At 41.3% G+C, this 16,471-nt stretch overlaps 1 protein-coding gene across 2 annotated transcripts; it reads right to left on the bottom strand.

Annotated features, from left to right (window-relative positions):
* Nucleotides 1-12,635: 12,635 nt before the first annotated feature.
* LOC118395606 (zinc finger protein 589-like) lies at nucleotides 12,636-16,262 on the bottom strand. Of its 2 annotated transcripts, none has more exons than XM_035789468.2 (3): nucleotides 15,723-16,262; nucleotides 15,222-15,358; nucleotides 12,636-15,015 (listed from the first exon to the last, which is right to left on the bottom strand). In XM_035789468.2, exons 1-3 carry the CDS (start codon nucleotides 16,003-16,005, stop codon nucleotides 13,705-13,707), a joined length of 1,731 nt encoding a protein of 576 aa, XP_035645361.2. In that variant the 5' UTR covers nucleotides 16,006-16,262; the 3' UTR covers nucleotides 12,636-13,704. The 2 variants fall into 2 exon arrangements, with proteins under 2 accessions (XP_035645361.2, XP_035645362.2); XM_035789469.2 differs by having other exon boundaries at nucleotides 15,228-15,358; nucleotides 15,723-16,261.
* Between the last annotated feature and the right edge of the window lie 209 nt (nucleotides 16,263-16,471).

Below are 16,471 nucleotides of genomic sequence, written 5' to 3'. Positions count from 1 at the left end.
GAATTTGCAGAGAGCCACGTCAATTTACAGAAATACTCATAACAGCAATGCCAACTGAATATGTTTGTGTGTGTATATGCATGTGTACAAACACCTGCACGGCATCATTTTCAGGCAAACCGGCATTAGCTGTAAAAACACTGCCCCTCGGGGTCATTCAAACATCCTTTTTATTATGTTTTATTTGGACTTTATTTTTTACTTTTATCTTTGAGCATCATTCTATCTTCCGCACAGAAACTCCCACTTGTCCCCAATTCCACATCCCAACCCTCAGCCCATCCCACCTATCTCTGATGGCCACCCTCTTCGGATTTCTACGCAACATATATCTTTCAACTGTGCTGTAATGTTTAACGTACAATTTCAATCTATCTAACCGAATAGAATCCACAGATTGCGAGTTGAAGATAAAATACTTCAATTGACCGACCCGGTATTAGTAATTGACCGACCCGGTCTCTCCAGATCTCCTAACAGTTCTATTTCTAGGGTCAATTTTAGATCGATGTTATGCATTTTCAGCCATTCCTGAACCTGAGACCAGAAACAGGCTACCTGAGGGCAATACCAAAATAAATGGTCTATTGATTCTGTATCCTCACAACAAAATCTGCAGAGCTTCGATGATTTTATGCCCTAAATATTCAACATTTTGTTGGTGGCAAGAATTCTATATAATAATTTTACCTGAAAAACATGAAGTCTTGAATCTTCTGCTGTTTTCTATAACAACTCATACACCCTGTACCATGGAATCAGTACATCAAACATCTCAAACTATTTTGCAATCTGTATGGCACAATTATCAACATCCTGGTCCTCAAATGAAACTGGAATACTTTCCTATTTATGCTATTTTTATTCCTCTGCCAGTTTTGATTCTTTATATTGAACAGACAGACCAGTTCCCTACCTCCTCCTGCTGCCACCCGCCTCCTCCATTTTTGGGATAATGCTGTAATCAATTGGTAGTACTCGTGGATAGAGCAGACCTTCCCGTACAATTCTGATAACTCCATGAAGGACATAACTCTACCATTCCAATTTACAATATCACTTAAGAACAAAATACCCTTTTCAAACATCTTTCCCATAAATACAGGTATTTTATCAACCAGCACATTTGAGTTCAGCCATAATATTTGTTCTATCTTTTCAGGGGGATGAAAATGACATTGTAGCCAGCTCTGCAATGCTTGTTTGAATAAGAGAGATACTTTGAAAAAAGTATAATTTTCATTTAATAGAAAATGAAACATGGCAATCTGCACAAAGGCAAAAAGGCCATTTTTAAACAATGGATGAGCTTTTCTTAGTAATCTACTTGAGAACCATTTAGGGTTCAAGTAAAACTTTTGAATAAGTGAAGCTTTTGGAGAGGTTTAGTGCTTTTATATTTAATCATCTCAACCCACCCAATTCATATTCATTATATAGATAGGCACATTTTATTTTGTCTTGTTTAGCGTCCCAGATAAAGCTTAATATATTTTGTTCATATGATTTGAAAACTAATCCTCAGGAGGAGGCAGCTACATAAGTAAGTGAGTAAAATGAGACATGACTAAGGAGTTAAACAGGGCAATTTTTCCATAAATAGACAGGTATTTACCTCTCCATGGTTGCAGGATCTTGTCTATTTTTACAAGTTTTCAATTGAAATTCATTGTGGAGAGCTTATTTATATATTTTGTGATATGACTACCAAGTATGTCTACTTCACCATCAGCCCATTTTATAGGTAAATGGTAATGTAACAGTTGTATTTTTAAAGATCCAATACATACTATTGTACACTTATCATAATTAGGTTTTAGTACAGAAAAAGAGTACAGAAAAGTTATCTAGCTCTTCAACGAGACATTGCAGGGATCTAGCTTGCAGACTTAATATAAAACTTGAGTCATCTTTTTTTTAAACCTTGGATTTCTAATCCTCTAATGTTGTTATTGGATCTGATTTTAATAGCTAGCATTTCGATGGTTATGACGAGTAGATATGGTGACAGCGGACACTCTTGTTTAACTCCTCTTGACAATTCAAAACTCTGAGAAGTAGCCGATATTTACTATTTTACACCTGGGGTGCTATACATAATTTTTTACACATTTTACAAGAGAATCACCAAATTGAAAAATATCCAGGCATTTATAAATAAAATCCAGTCTTTATCAAATGCCTTTTCAAAATCTGCTATAAATACCAGGCCTGGTTTCTTAGATGTTTCATGATGCTCTATTATTTCTAGTAGTTGTCGTATATTATTATTTTTGCATCACAACATTGAAGTGTAAGGGGCCTCCAGTTTGTTAGATAGACTGGGTCTTTATATTTGCCATCTGGGTCTTGTTTAAGTAATAGAGAAATCAGACCTTCCTGCTGAGTACCTGACAGACTACCATTTCTATAGGAGTAGTTAAAACAATCTAACAATGGAGCTTTTAGTATATCAAAAAAGGCTTGATATACCTCTACCGGTAGGCCACCAAGCCATGGGGTTTTCCAGACTGAAATGATTTAATAGCCTCAAAATGTTCTTCTTCTGTAATTTGGCCTTCGCAGGGATTTTTCTGTACATTTGTTAATTTTCCATTTTTTATATTATTTGGAAAGATTTCCTTTCCGTAATCTTCATTCAGTGGGATAGGGTGGGACGGAAAAGAGAACATCTGCCTAAAATAATTAGCTTCCTCTTTTAAAATATAATTTGAAGAATCATAATGACTCCGTCTTCAGTAACGAGTTACTGAAAATGATTTTTGTTAGCATTCCTGTATTGGAGATTCAAGAAGACATGTGTGCATTTTTCTCCATATTCCATCCAGTTTGCTTTATTTTTGTAATAGATCACATTAGATCATTCTTGAATATGTTCCTCGAGTTCTTTTTGTTTTTCCTCCAACTTAGTTTGTATCTCTGTAGTAATTGTTTTTATTGCTATCAACCTGTACTATTAGTTCATGGATTTCCCTTGTTAGTCTTGTCTTGTTAGTCCAGAAACTTATTTTTTTAATTATTGATGAATATTGAATTGAATGACTCCTGAAGGTACATTTACAGGTATCCCAAACAATAAGGGGATTTGCTGAACCTATATTATACTGGAAAAATTCAGTTATAAATTATTTTGTCTTAGTTAAAATATAAGTTGTCCTCCAGTAAACTTTGATTAAATTTCCAATATCCCCGTCCAAGTGGAAAATATATTAGAGTTGTGTGAATGCCAATTAGATGATTATCCGATCGCATTCAATCTCCTATTAACACTTTTTAAACTTCTGATGCAAGAGAGAAAGATACAAGAATGTAGTCAAGATGACTAGCTTGATTAAGTCTCCTCCATCGGGGTTTTTAGTCTCCAAATATCCACTATTTCTAATGTGTCCATGGTATGTGGGATTTCCTTAAGTGCATGGCGGTGATAGTTTTGTAGAGTGATCACCTTTACGGTCCATTTAGGTACTTAACACTGTGTTATAGTCTCCTACCATATTCTTGTTTTTATTGTTCCTCTAATCAGAGACTGATTTAGCACACCAAGTGGGTCCAATTAAGTATCTGGTAGAACAAAACCAGCAGACTCCTGACCTCGTAGGGTAAGAGTTGAATACCCCTGATCTACAGCCTCCACAATCATCATCGTTGCCACATTTCTATAGAGGGAGAATTGACTGGTACGTCGTGGTAGGAACTGAACTGAGATAATTGAGTGCGCTCAAATGTTATTTTCTATTCATTTTTTACTAACCTAATTGGCACAGTGAAAAGAAGGATGCCTGTACAGAATAAAAAAACATGCATCCTGTTTGCAACAAGGCACTAAAGTAATACTGCAAAAGATATGGCAAACCAATTAACTTTTTTCCTTAAAACAGAGATATGTTTGGGGAAAATCCAATACAATACATTACTGGGTACCACTGTCCATATTTTCAAGCATAGTGGTGGCTGCATCATGTTATGGGTATGCTTGTAATCGATAAGGACTGTGGGGTTTTTCAGGATAAAAGAGAAACGGAAGTTAAGAGTTAATTACAGGCTGCATCATGTTCTAGATATATGTATTTGATCATTTAAAACACAATACAACCACATGTGGATAATGCATTTAAAATCATTGACGATGACACAAAAAAGTTTGAAAACGTATTTCCATTGTCGTCCTCTTAAATAAATGTCTCAAACCATTTTACTAACATAACATGGCCTACACAGTAGACCAAGCCTACTAGGAATACTTGGGTTACAGATTTAATAATGAATAACTTTTTTGAACTTTTGCAGTGCTTTTCAAAGACTCTCAAAGCGTATAAAAAGTAAAACAAACAAAACATGTAAATGATGGAGATTAAAAGCCTCAGGCAGCATGGGATGAAGTTGAGGCAGTTTGGGCTTTAGTGTCAGTGGAAAGGCAGTGGAGGGGGCATCGATGGGACAGACACGGTGAAACAAAGACAGTCTGAAGAAACAGGCCCAGAGCTCTTCAACAGCCTACGGCACCGCACCTCACCTCACCTCTGGTCAATCATTCCATTGGAGCGGCTTCTCTGGTACTCCATTGCCAGGAATGTAGCACCCACCTGGTTGATGCCAAAAAAAGCCACCGCATCTTGGCAGTGGTTAGGAGCATTCCCTGAACTTCCTCTGTTACTTCTGGACACAGCATGCAGTCCTTGTTGTAATATTTCCAAACAGATTAAACAAAAAGTCATATTATTTGAATCCAAACAGCCAGCTAGCTAGCTATCAAGCCAAAATACTTTTCATCGCGATCCTGCAACTCTGAGAGTCAAGACCATATGATATAGTGATCAAACCCTAGAACAGCCAAAACAAAAATAAATATAAAAATGACGAAAAAAAATATGTACAATATTCACAGAACTCTCTTCCTAGGCTTATGGGTATGCTTGTAATTGTCAATGACTGGAGAGTTTATCAGGATAACAAATAACAGAATGTTGTCCAGCTATGATCAACAACCAACTTGACAGAGCTTGAAGAATTTTGAGAATAATAAATGGGCAAATGTTGCACAATCCAGGTGTGGCATGCGCTGAGAGACTTACCCAAAATCACTTTGACATGTTTTTTTGTGTAGATCATTGACAAAAAAAAATCACAATTAAATGAATTTTAATCCCACTTTGTAACAACAAAATGTGTAAAAAGCCAAGGGTTGTGTATACTGTATTTATGGCACTGTATATATATATATATATATATATATATATATATATATCTTATACTGTATACTACACAATGGATGCAAAATTCTACCCAGGAATATTAAACGCTGAAATCTGTTACTCTCGTGATTCTCAATGCATCTGTGGGTCTTTTTTGTTGACAGCAATGAAAATTCAAGTTTGTCTTTAAAACAGGGTTTGATCTAAACTATCGAGTGGAATGGTTACTTTCTTTGTTATACAGTGGAATGGTTTTTCTGCTGGTGTATCTCTGAGAACCTCTTCCCGCAGTGCGTACAGGTAAAGGGTCTCTCCTGTGTAGACCTTCAGGTCCATCTTAAGCTGGTGCTGGCGTGAGAACCTCTTCGCACAGCTAAATGGTTTCTCCCCTGTGTGGACCCTGCCTTTCAAGCTGCCAGCCTGGGCAAAGTGCATGTGACACTGGGTACAGCTGAAGGATTTCTCCCCTGTGTGAACTCCTTGGTGGATCTCCACCTTCTGCGAGCAACTGAAGCCTTTGTTACAGAACATGCAGAGCATCCGTTTCTCTTTAATATTGCCTGATGTTGCTCCCCCTCCCTGAGCCTGCTCTCTAGCCCTGTAATTTGAGTTCAATACCTGATCGAAAAGGACGTGGCCATGTGAATCAGAAGGCCCCATCGACGTAGACACTGGGTCGCGATCCCTGGACGTGTGTAAAATATATTTAGATTTGTCTATGCGCATTCCATGTGGAAGGAACATCACCCTCCACTTTCACAGACACATCATCTACGATCAGACCCTCCCCTTTCTTATCTAGGCACCCTTCAGAGTATACACTACTACTGTACCGGTTCAAGTCACCTCTAGATGGATCAGTTTGTGTCTTTAAACCCAAGGGCATGCCAGGGTCCATCTCTGTGGTATAAGAACAAGACGGATCATTGCCAGTCTCGTCACCGAAATCTCGATGGGAATTAACTTTCCTCAGGCTTGTGCTATTGTAAAGTAAATACTCTGAGCTGGGAGCAGGACAGCCCAGTTGGTGAGTAAATACCTTCGTGTTACAGTTAAAGTGTTTGTGTCTGTCTCTAGAGGGGGTAGTCCATCCTCTCCAGTCTGGATGTCTCTGCTGTGCCGTGGGTCTCCTTCAGACCTCTTCTGCTTGACCCCAGGACCTGCAGCCTCTGCATATGCATACTGACATAAGCAGAGAGGAGGTTATTACCAGTACATGAGTTGAATTGGATAACAATGTCGTAGGGAAGTCTCACAAGCTCCCCTATGGCAGATAAGAGGATGTACATGTTAGACAGTGAATAGCTGAGGGTATCCTTCCTGAAATAAACTGGCCACATTTGATTTACAAAGTAACACATTTTAATGTAACACTATTCCACTAACCTCTATCACGATAATGTGCTGGGTTGAGTTTCCACTCCCCTCATCAACAGTGATTGGTTGGTCATCTCTCCATGTATTGTGTTCCACTGGCTTCACAAAGCTCCTGTGGCCTCCAGTGAGTTGTCTTTCACCTGAGAAAATTATTGAGGAAAAAGAGGTGGTTAGGTCAGCTACTGTCAATGGTCAATGGTACATTTTACACTGTTTACAGTTTTGACACTGTCTAGAAATTGCAAGGATGTAAGGTAGCACTTCTTATAACTTATTGATATACTATTTATTGATTGATGTATTATGTTCCATTGCATCACTTTGGAAATGGAAATGCCATAAATCAAGAATCTGATTCAAATATGCTAGTGTCTTTGTGCAATATATTAATCAGGCCAATTATTGCATATATTCCTAAAACTGACCAAGACTCAATTCTGGTTAACACATCTGATCACATGCTAAGTTGAACTCGGCAACAGGCCGTGCAGCCTCGGCCTTCTGCAAAATGTACCTCTTGCCATTCCTCTGTATCGGTCGAGGATCTTGACACTACTGGCGAGGACGCGCTCCCGTGCCACCTTCAGTTCCAGGTGTTTCCTCCGCAATACCCTGTTTTCTTTCTGGCTTTGAGTTATTTCGAAACGAAACACTTCATAGTCGTCTACGAGTTTACAGATCTCTTCCACTGCAGCATTTGCTAGCACCTTCATGATGGAGGCTATTTGAGTGTGAAAATATATAATATAACAGGACATACTTCAATCTCTACCTTGCCACATTCCCATCTGGGTGTTTCCTCACTAACAATAACCCATTTCCCAATCCACAATGACCCAACCTCAGCCTTGTCAACAAAACCGCATCCCTCCTTTCACTCCCCAGATACCTATTGACCTTCCTCACAGAATTCTGGATAGAGAAAAACTGCCTTCCTCTCTCTCCCACTCACCTTGCCACTCCTGGGTTAATCCCTCTGCTGTGATGCTCCTACACCCCCCCTAATGGGACCACCACTTCTACCTCCTCCCTCTTCAGAGCTGCCTTCGCTACCTTATCTCCTGCCTCATTTCCCCCAACCCCAACATGAGCTGGGACCACTGTTCCCTTAATTTCTGGGGGGCACTGAAGAAATTTCAGTTCGTGGGGATGGAAACTTGAATGTTGTGAGAATTTAGTGCATTTACAGTGAACATCAATGCCGTACCTGCTTTAAGTTGCAGTTTTAGACTATTCCATCGGCTGTTGTGGCTATTTGAACATAATGTGCTCCTATCAGTGGCCTTCCAACAAAACCAATGTTGCAATAACATTTTCACATGGAAATAGCTTTTGATTTTTATGATATTTGAATTTATTATGGATCCCAATTAGCTACTGCCTCTTCCTAGGGTCCAGCAAAATGAAGGCAGTTATACAATTAAAAAAACATTATAATACATTCATAACAGATTTCACAACACACTAAGTGTGTGCCCTCAGGCCTCTACTCCACTACCACCGATCTACAACACAAAATCCATGTGTACGTGTGTATGTAGTGCGTATGTTATCATGTGTGTATGTGTTTATGGTGGCAGGTAGCCTAGTGGTTAGCACGTTGGACTTGTAACCGAAAGGTTGCAAGATCAAGTCCCAGAGCTGACAAGGATCTGTTCTGCCTTTGAACAAGGCAGTTATTAACCCACTGTTCCTAGGCCCCCCTCCCCAAAAAATGTGTGCCCATGTCTCTTCGCTGTCCCATAAGGTGTATTCCTATCTGTTTTTTTAAATCAAATTTTAGTCATGGCTCTATGTAGTACTGTGTGCCTCCCATAGTCTGTTCTGGACTTGGGGATTGTGAAGAAATCTCTGGTGGCATGTCTTGTGAGGTAGGCGTGGGTGTCCGAGCTGTGTGCCAGTAGTTCAAACAGACAGCTCGATGCATTCAACATGTGTAACGGGTTTTCTTGTGTCGAAGGCGGACCAAAACGCAGCGTGGTTATTATTCATGGTTCTTTAATAAAGAAACTATACATGAATAGACTAACAAAACCAAGAAATGTGAAAAACCAAAACAGCCCTATCTGGTACAAACACAGAGACAGGAACAATCACCCACCAAAACCCAACACCAAACAGGCTACCTAAATATGGTTCCCAATCAGAGACAATGACTAACACCTGCCTCTGATTGAGAACCATATCAGGCCAAACATAGAAATAGAGAAACTAGACATGTAACATAGAATGCCCACTCAGATCACACCCTGACCAAACAAAACATAGAAACATACAAAGCAAACTATGGTCAGGGTGTGACAACATGTCAATACCTCTCACAAATACAAGTAGTGATGAAGTCAATCTCTCCTCCACTTTGAGCCAGGAGAGATTGACATGCATATTATTAATGTTAGCTCTCTGTGTACATCCAAGGGCCCGCCATGCTGCCCTGTTCTGAGCCAATATAGCCTACATTAGCCTATGTGGTGTTTTTTTTAACTAGACCTACAAGGACATTTTATTGATCCGACAGTATTTTTAATGTAGAGATTCCGGTAAAAATCTTTGTTTCCTACCAATTATTATTAGATTATTCACCATGGTAACCAGTTAGTATAAAAACAGAATTAGCAGTTATTTCTCGGTTTTCAGTCAGCTTTCGTGGAGACCAGGCTGTTTTTCCTTTGCAGGGATATTTGTACGTTTTTGACCAAATGTAAGTCAGAACAAATACTTATTTCACTTTTATAAATATTCCTGTTGTTATATGTAAAAACAACTCATTTGTGTGGAGAGGGGGAACTTTCTTCACCAGTTCTCTTGCCATTTTGTACTATTATGTGACTAGCCTATTCCAGTTGGTTTAGCTAATGTTAATTCTCCTGTGAGGGATTATGGTGTGTTATTTTTCTCTTATTGTAAATTGTCTAGAGATTGCTGACACTACTGAATACACAATATGTTTGGTTATTGAAAAGGTATTTCACAGCGGTTTAGATGGTACAATGATTCTCTACACTATACATTGCTTGTTTTGTAACCGAAACTGAAATTAGGAGAACTATTAGAATTTTAGCAACCAGTAAATGACAGAGCAATTTCTGCATATTGCATTGTAATATTGTTTATTGAATTTACATTGTAGTAATTTTATCTTCTATCCTGTTTCCCCCCCACAGACCACATGTATACTCGGTTTCATCATTAAAACACCTTGACCAGGGCTTCTGTGTCTCATCACTCTTTGACCAGAGTGCAGTCCGGTATTCGTCTACTCTGTGGCCTAACCACACATTAGACTTATTTATCTCAGCCTCATTGCAAAATGTGAACAAAAGCATGAGATGAGCTATAAAACAGCAACAACATTTTTTTGTATCTATGCCTCATGACAAAATGTGTAGAATAGCATTATAAAACTGCACATTTTTCTCTCTGCACCATGACAAAATGTGTTAAATGGAGTAAGTTAACTGATTCTCCCCAATCCCCCCGAGGATTGTGTCCCTGGGCCCCAAATGCATAGTCCGGTCCTATGCTTGTGGGCTACCAATCAATAGAATTCTACTCCTATGTGCTCTGCCAACAATACAATCACAGACTCAATCTTGCAAAGTTATATTTATTTTGTTGCATTGAAAGGGCTCTGATATTATGTTGAAGATATCCCTCTAGTGGTGTGGGGGCTGTGCTTTGGCAAAGTGGGTGGGGTTATATCCTTCCTGTTTGGCCCTTTCTGGCGGTATCATCGGATGGGGCCACAGTGTCTCCTGACCCCTCCTGTCTCAGCCTCCAGTATTTATGCTGCAGTAGTTTATGTGCCGGGGGGCTAGGATCAGTTTGTTATATCTGGAGTACTTCTCCAGTCTTATCCGGTGTCCTGTGTGAATGTAAGTATGCTCTCTCTTATTCTCTCATTCTTTCTCTCTCTCGGAGGACCTGTGTTTCAGACATAAGGAAGTGGATGGCTGCAAACGTTCTACTTTTAAACTCGGACAAAACAGAGATGCTTGTTCTAGGTCCCAAGAAACAAAGAGATCTGTTGAATCTTTGTCAATTAATCTTGATGGTTGAACAGTCGTCTCAAATAAAACTGTGAAGGACCTTGGCGTTACTCTGGACCCTGATCTCTCTTTTGACGAACATATCAAGACTTTTTCAAGGACAGTTTTTTTCCATCTATGTAACATTGTAAAAATCAGAAACTTTCTGTCCAAAAATGATGCAGAAAAATGAATCCATGCTTTTTTTTTTTTTTTTTTTTTTCAACTTCTAGGTTAGACTACTGCAATGCTCTACTTTCCGGCTGCCCGGATAAAGCAATACATAAACTTCAGTTAGTGCTAAATACGGCTGCTAGAATCCTGACTAGAACCAACAAATTTGATCTTATTAATCCAGTGCTAGCTTCCCAACACGGGCTTCCTGTTAAGGCAAGGGTGGATTTCAAGGTTTTACTGCTAACCTACAAAGCATTACATGGGCTTGCTCCTATCTTTCTGATTTGGTCCTGCTGTACATACCTACACGTACGCTACGGTCACAAGACGCAGGCCTCCCAATTGTCCCTAGAATTTCTAAGCAAACAGCTGGAGGCCCCTGGCTTTCTCCGAGAGCTCAATTTTTATGGAATGGTCTGCCTACCCTTGTGAGAGACGCAGACTCGGTCTCAACCTTTAAGTCTTTACTGAAGACTCATCTCTTCAGTGGGTCATATGATTGAGTGTAGTCTGGCCCAGGAGTGTGAAGGTGAACGGAAAGGCTCTGGAGCAACGACCCGCCCTTGCTGTCTCTGCCTGGCCGGTTCCCCTCTCTCCACTGGGATTCTATGCCTCTAACCCTATTACAGGGGCTGACTCACTGGCGCTCTTCCATGTTGTCCCTAGGAGGGGTGCGTCACTTGAGTGGGTTGAGTCACTGACGTGATCTTCCTGTCTGGGTTGGCGTCCCCCTCGGGTTCGTGCCTTTGGTGAGATCTTCGTGGGCATTACCCGGCCTTGTCTCAGGGTTGTAAGTTGGTGGTTTGAAGATATCCCTCTAGTGGTGTGGGGTCTGTTATTTGGCAAAGTGGGTGGGGTTGTATCCTGCCTGTTTGGCCCCGTCCGGGGGTATCGTCGGACGGGGCGGGGACACAGTGTCTCCGACCCCTCCAGTCTCAGCCTCCAGTATTTATGCTGCAGTAGTTTGTGTCGGGGGTCTAGGGTCAGTCTGTTATATCTGGAGTATTTCTCCTGTCTTATCTGGTGTCCTGTGTGAATTTAAGTATGCTCCTTCTAATTCTCTCTCTCTTTTCTCCCTGAGGACCTGAGCCCCAGTACCATGCCTTAGGACTACCTGACCCGATGACTCTTTGCTGTCCCCAGTCCACCTGGTCGTGCTGCTGCTCCAGTTTCAACTGTTCTGCCTGCGGCTATGGAACCTTGACCCGTTCACTGGACGTGCTACCTGTCCCACACCTGCTGTTTTCGACTCTCTCTCTACCGTACCTGCTGTCTCTAGCGCTGACTAATCGGCTATGAAAAGCCAACTAACATTTACTCCTGAGGTGCTGACCTGTTGCACCCTCTACAACCACTGTGATTATTATTATTATTTGACCCTGCTGGTCATCTATGAATATTTGAACATCTTGGACCTCTCAAAGCCTGGTTTCTTCCTAGGTTCCTGCCTTTCTAGAGTTTTTCCACCGTGCTTCTACATCTGCATTGCTTGCTGTTTGGGGTTTTAGGCTGGGTTTCTGTATAGCACTTTGTGACATCGGCTGATGTTAAAAGGGCTTTATAAATAAATTTGATTGATTGATCTGTATGGTCCCTCAATCGAGTAGTGAATTTCAAGCACAGATTCAACCATGAAGACCAGGGAGGTTTTTTCAATGCCTTGCAAAGAAGGGCACCTATTGGTAGAATTGTAAAACAAAAAAGCAGACGCTGAATATCTCTTTGAGCATGATGAAGTTATTAACTACACATTGGATGGTGCATCAATACACCCAGTCACGACAAAGAAACAGGCGTCCTTCCTAACTCAGGTGCCGGAGAGGAAGGAAACTGCTCTGGGATTTAACCATGAGGCCAATGGTGATTTTAAAACAGTTAAGAGTTTAATGGTTGTGATAGGAGAAAACAGAGGATGGGATCAACAACATTGTAGTTACTCCATAATATTAACCTAAATGACAGAGCGAAAAGAAGAAAGCTTGTACAGAAAAATATATATATTCCAAAACATGCACCCTGTTTGCAACATGGCACTTCAGTAATAAACTTTGTCCTGAATACAAAGCGTTTTGTTTGGGGCAAATCAAACACAACATATCACTGAGTACCACTTTTCAAGCATAGTGGTGGCTGCATCATGTTATGGGTATGCTTGTCATTGGCAAGGACTAGGGAGTTTTTTGGGTGGAAAATAAAGTAGTTGAATGGAAGTAATGAGATAGGCATTTGTGAACATTATATATCCTACACAGTACAAACACAATATGTAAGAGATGCATTAGGTTTATACACTGAGTGTAAAAAACATTATGAACATTAAGCTCTGATAGACTGACCAGGTGAATCCAGCTGAAAGCTATGATCCCTTATTGATGTGACTTGTTAAATCTACATCAATCAGTGTAGATGAAGGGGAGGAGAACAGTTAAAAAGGAATTTTAAGCCTCGAGGCAATTGAGACAGGGATTGTGTATGTGTGCCATTCAGAGGGTGAATGTGCAAGACAAAGGATTTAAGTGCCTTTAAATGGGGTATGTAGGTGCACTGGTTTGTGTCAAGAACGGCAACGCTGATGGGTTTGTCTATGTGTATCAAAATGGTCCACTACAAAGGAACTTGACACAAATGTGGGCCAGCGTCCCTGTGAAATGCTTTCGACATCTTGTAAAGTCCATGTCCCGACGAATTGCGTCTGTGCTGAGGGCAAAAGGGGGTGGTACAACTCATTATTAGGAAGGTGTTCTTAAAGTTTCATACACTCAGTGTATATCCCACAATGCCTGGATGCAATATTCAACACTGAAATCTGTTACACTCGTCATTCCAAAAGTATCTGTGGATCTTTTCCATTGACAACAATACCAATTTCTCTTTGCGCAGGGTTTCATCTAAACTTCAGAGGATATCGAGTGGAATAGTTACTTTCTATGTTATAGAGTGGAATGGTTTTTCTGCTGGTGTATACTGAGGTAGCTCCTCTCTGAGAAGCTCTTCCCGCAGTGTGTACAGGCAAACTGCTTTTCTCCCGTGTGGACCTTCAGGTGCATCTTCAGGTTCCCAGCCAGGGCGAAGCGCATGTCACACTGGGTACAGCTGAAGGGTTTCTCCCCTGTGTGGACCCTCTGGTGCCTCTTCAGGTCACCAGCCTGGGAGAACCTCTTCTCACACTGGGGGCAGCTGAAGGGTTTCTCCCCTGTGTGGACCCTCTGATGTCTCTTCAGGTTGCCAGCTAGGGCGAAGCGCATGTGACACTGGGTACAGCTGAAGGGTTTCTCCCCAGTGTGGACCCTCTGGTGAATTTCCACCTTCTGAGGGCAGCTGAAGCCTTTGTTACAGAACATGCAACGGAACCGTTTCTCTTTACTATTGCTTGATGTTGTTCCCCCTCCCTGAGCCTGGGCTGTAGCCATGTCGTTTGAGTTCAAAACCTGATCGAAAAAGACGCGGCCGTGTGAATCGGAAGGCCCCATCGAAGTGGACACTGGGTCGCGATCCCTGAACGTGTGTAAAGGGGAGTGGGTGGTGACATTTAGATTTGTCTTTAAGCTTCCACTGTAATCTAAGAAATCTCTGCCCTGTGAGTTTCCTTCTCCTAAGTGAGTCTCGTCTACATTCCATGCCAGAGGAGCATCCCCCTCCACTTTCACAGTCACCTCATCTACGACCAGACCCTCCCCTTTCTCATCTTGGCACCCTTTAGAGTATACACTACTACTGTACTGGTTCCAGTCTCCTCTAGACAGATCAGTCTGTGTCTCTAAACCCAAGGGCATGTTGCCAGGGTCCATCTCTGTAGAGTAAGAACAAGACGGATCATTGCCAGTCTCTAACGTGTTACCAGAGTCTCGATGGGAATGAACCGTCCTCGGTCTCGGGTTACTGTAAAGTAAATACTCTGATCCAGGAGCAAGTGGACAGCCCAGTCTCCCCAGCTCCTGTCTCTCTGGGTCAAGCCGGTGGTCAGATCTTGTGTGTAAAAGCCTTTGTGTTACAGTTAAAGTCTTGGTGTCTGCCTCTGACTTGAGGGTGGCGTTCGGCATTCCACTGACCTCCGTGATGCTGCATCGCGTCCTGGGCTGGGGCACGGTGGTGGATAAGTGATCCGTGGCTACAGGGGGCACTAGTACAGCCGCTGCGCCAGTCTGGATGTCTCTGCTGTGTTGTGGGTCCTCCTCTCCTTCAATCCTCTCCTGCTTGACCAGAGATGATCCTACAGGAGCTGCAGCCTCTACATCTGCAGACTGACACACGAAGAGATGAGGTTATTACCGGCACATGAGTTGAATTGGATAACAATGTTGTAGGGAAGTTTCATAAGCTTCCCTATGGCAGATAAATGAGGATGTACATTTAAGACAGTGAATAGCTGAGGGGAGCCTTTCTGAAATAAACTGGACACATTTGATTTACAAAGTAACTGTAATTATTTGTAATGCAGCACAATTACATTAACCTCTATCAAGATAGCGTGCTGGGTTGAGGTTCCGCTCCCATCATCAACAGTGATTGGTTGGTCATCTCTCCATGTATTGTGTCCCGCTGGCTTCACAAAGCTCCTGTGGCCTCCAGTGAGATGTCCTTCACCTGAGAGAGTGATTGGAGGAAAATAGGTGGTTAGGTTAGCTACTGTCAATGCTCAACACTATATTGTAACACTATTAATACTGTCTACCATTGGCAAGGATGTAAGGTAACACTCATAACTTCTTGATATACTATTTATTGATCGCTGTATTATGTTCAATGCATCACATTGTTTTCATTGAGTAAATAATAGTAAATCAAGAATCTTGTTAGAACATGATAGTATGCAACAATTCCTCTTATCTATCTAAAAACTGACCAAGACCCAATTCTGGGTAATACATCTACACAGGTGCATAGCGGAACGGGGCGAAAGGCAATGCGTTACAAATGAAGGGCAGCCTCCGCCTTCTGCAAAATGTACCTCTTGCCATTCCTCTGTATCGGTCGAGGATCTTGACACTACTGGGACGACTGGCGAGGACGCGCTCTCGTAATGTCTTCTCTGCGCGCTCCCGTGCCACCTTAACTTCCAGTAGTTTCCTCCGCAATGCCCTGTTTTCTTTCTGGCTTTGAGTTATTTCTAAACGAAACACTGCATAGTCGTCGTCTACGATTTTACAGATCTCTGCCACGGCTGAATTCGCTAGAACCTCCATGATTGAGGCTACTTGAGTGTGAAAAATCATACAGTTAGAGTTAGCCATTGTTAGCAGTTAACTAGCGTTACCTCGATAACATCTATCAACCAAGTCCTGTAACCAACGCAAATTAAACACAAAATGCGGTAAACATGTGATATTTTGTACTTTGCAGTTAAATTAGTCAGACTTTGAGTTCCAGGGTGTTAATAAACGTTTAAATAACAACAACAAAAAGGCTAACGTGTTAATTATTCTTGGTCACTGTTCGTGTCCATTAACTTCTTCGTGTGTGTTTCCCACAGACTAGACACTCTATTGGGGTTTGCTGCATTCCACAGGTCGGAGTGTGAATTGCACATTTTGTTATAAAAACAAATAAAAATGGGAAAAGGGAAATGGAAAAATAGATTTCACCACCATCTGACCTTACACATTAGAGGTCTTCTCATATCCCGAAATTGAGATCTGAACCGAATTTGATCTGTGAAATTCCCATCCAACACCTACAGGACCCAGTCATTTTTTGAAA

This window comes from Oncorhynchus keta, chromosome 16, assembly GCF_023373465.1.
Source record: "Oncorhynchus keta strain PuntledgeMale-10-30-2019 chromosome 16, Oket_V2, whole genome shotgun sequence".
Taxonomy (NCBI): Eukaryota; Metazoa; Chordata; class Actinopteri; order Salmoniformes; family Salmonidae; genus Oncorhynchus; species Oncorhynchus keta.
Note: the sequence above shows the minus strand (reverse complement) of the source record. Positions and strands in the feature narration are given on the sequence as shown.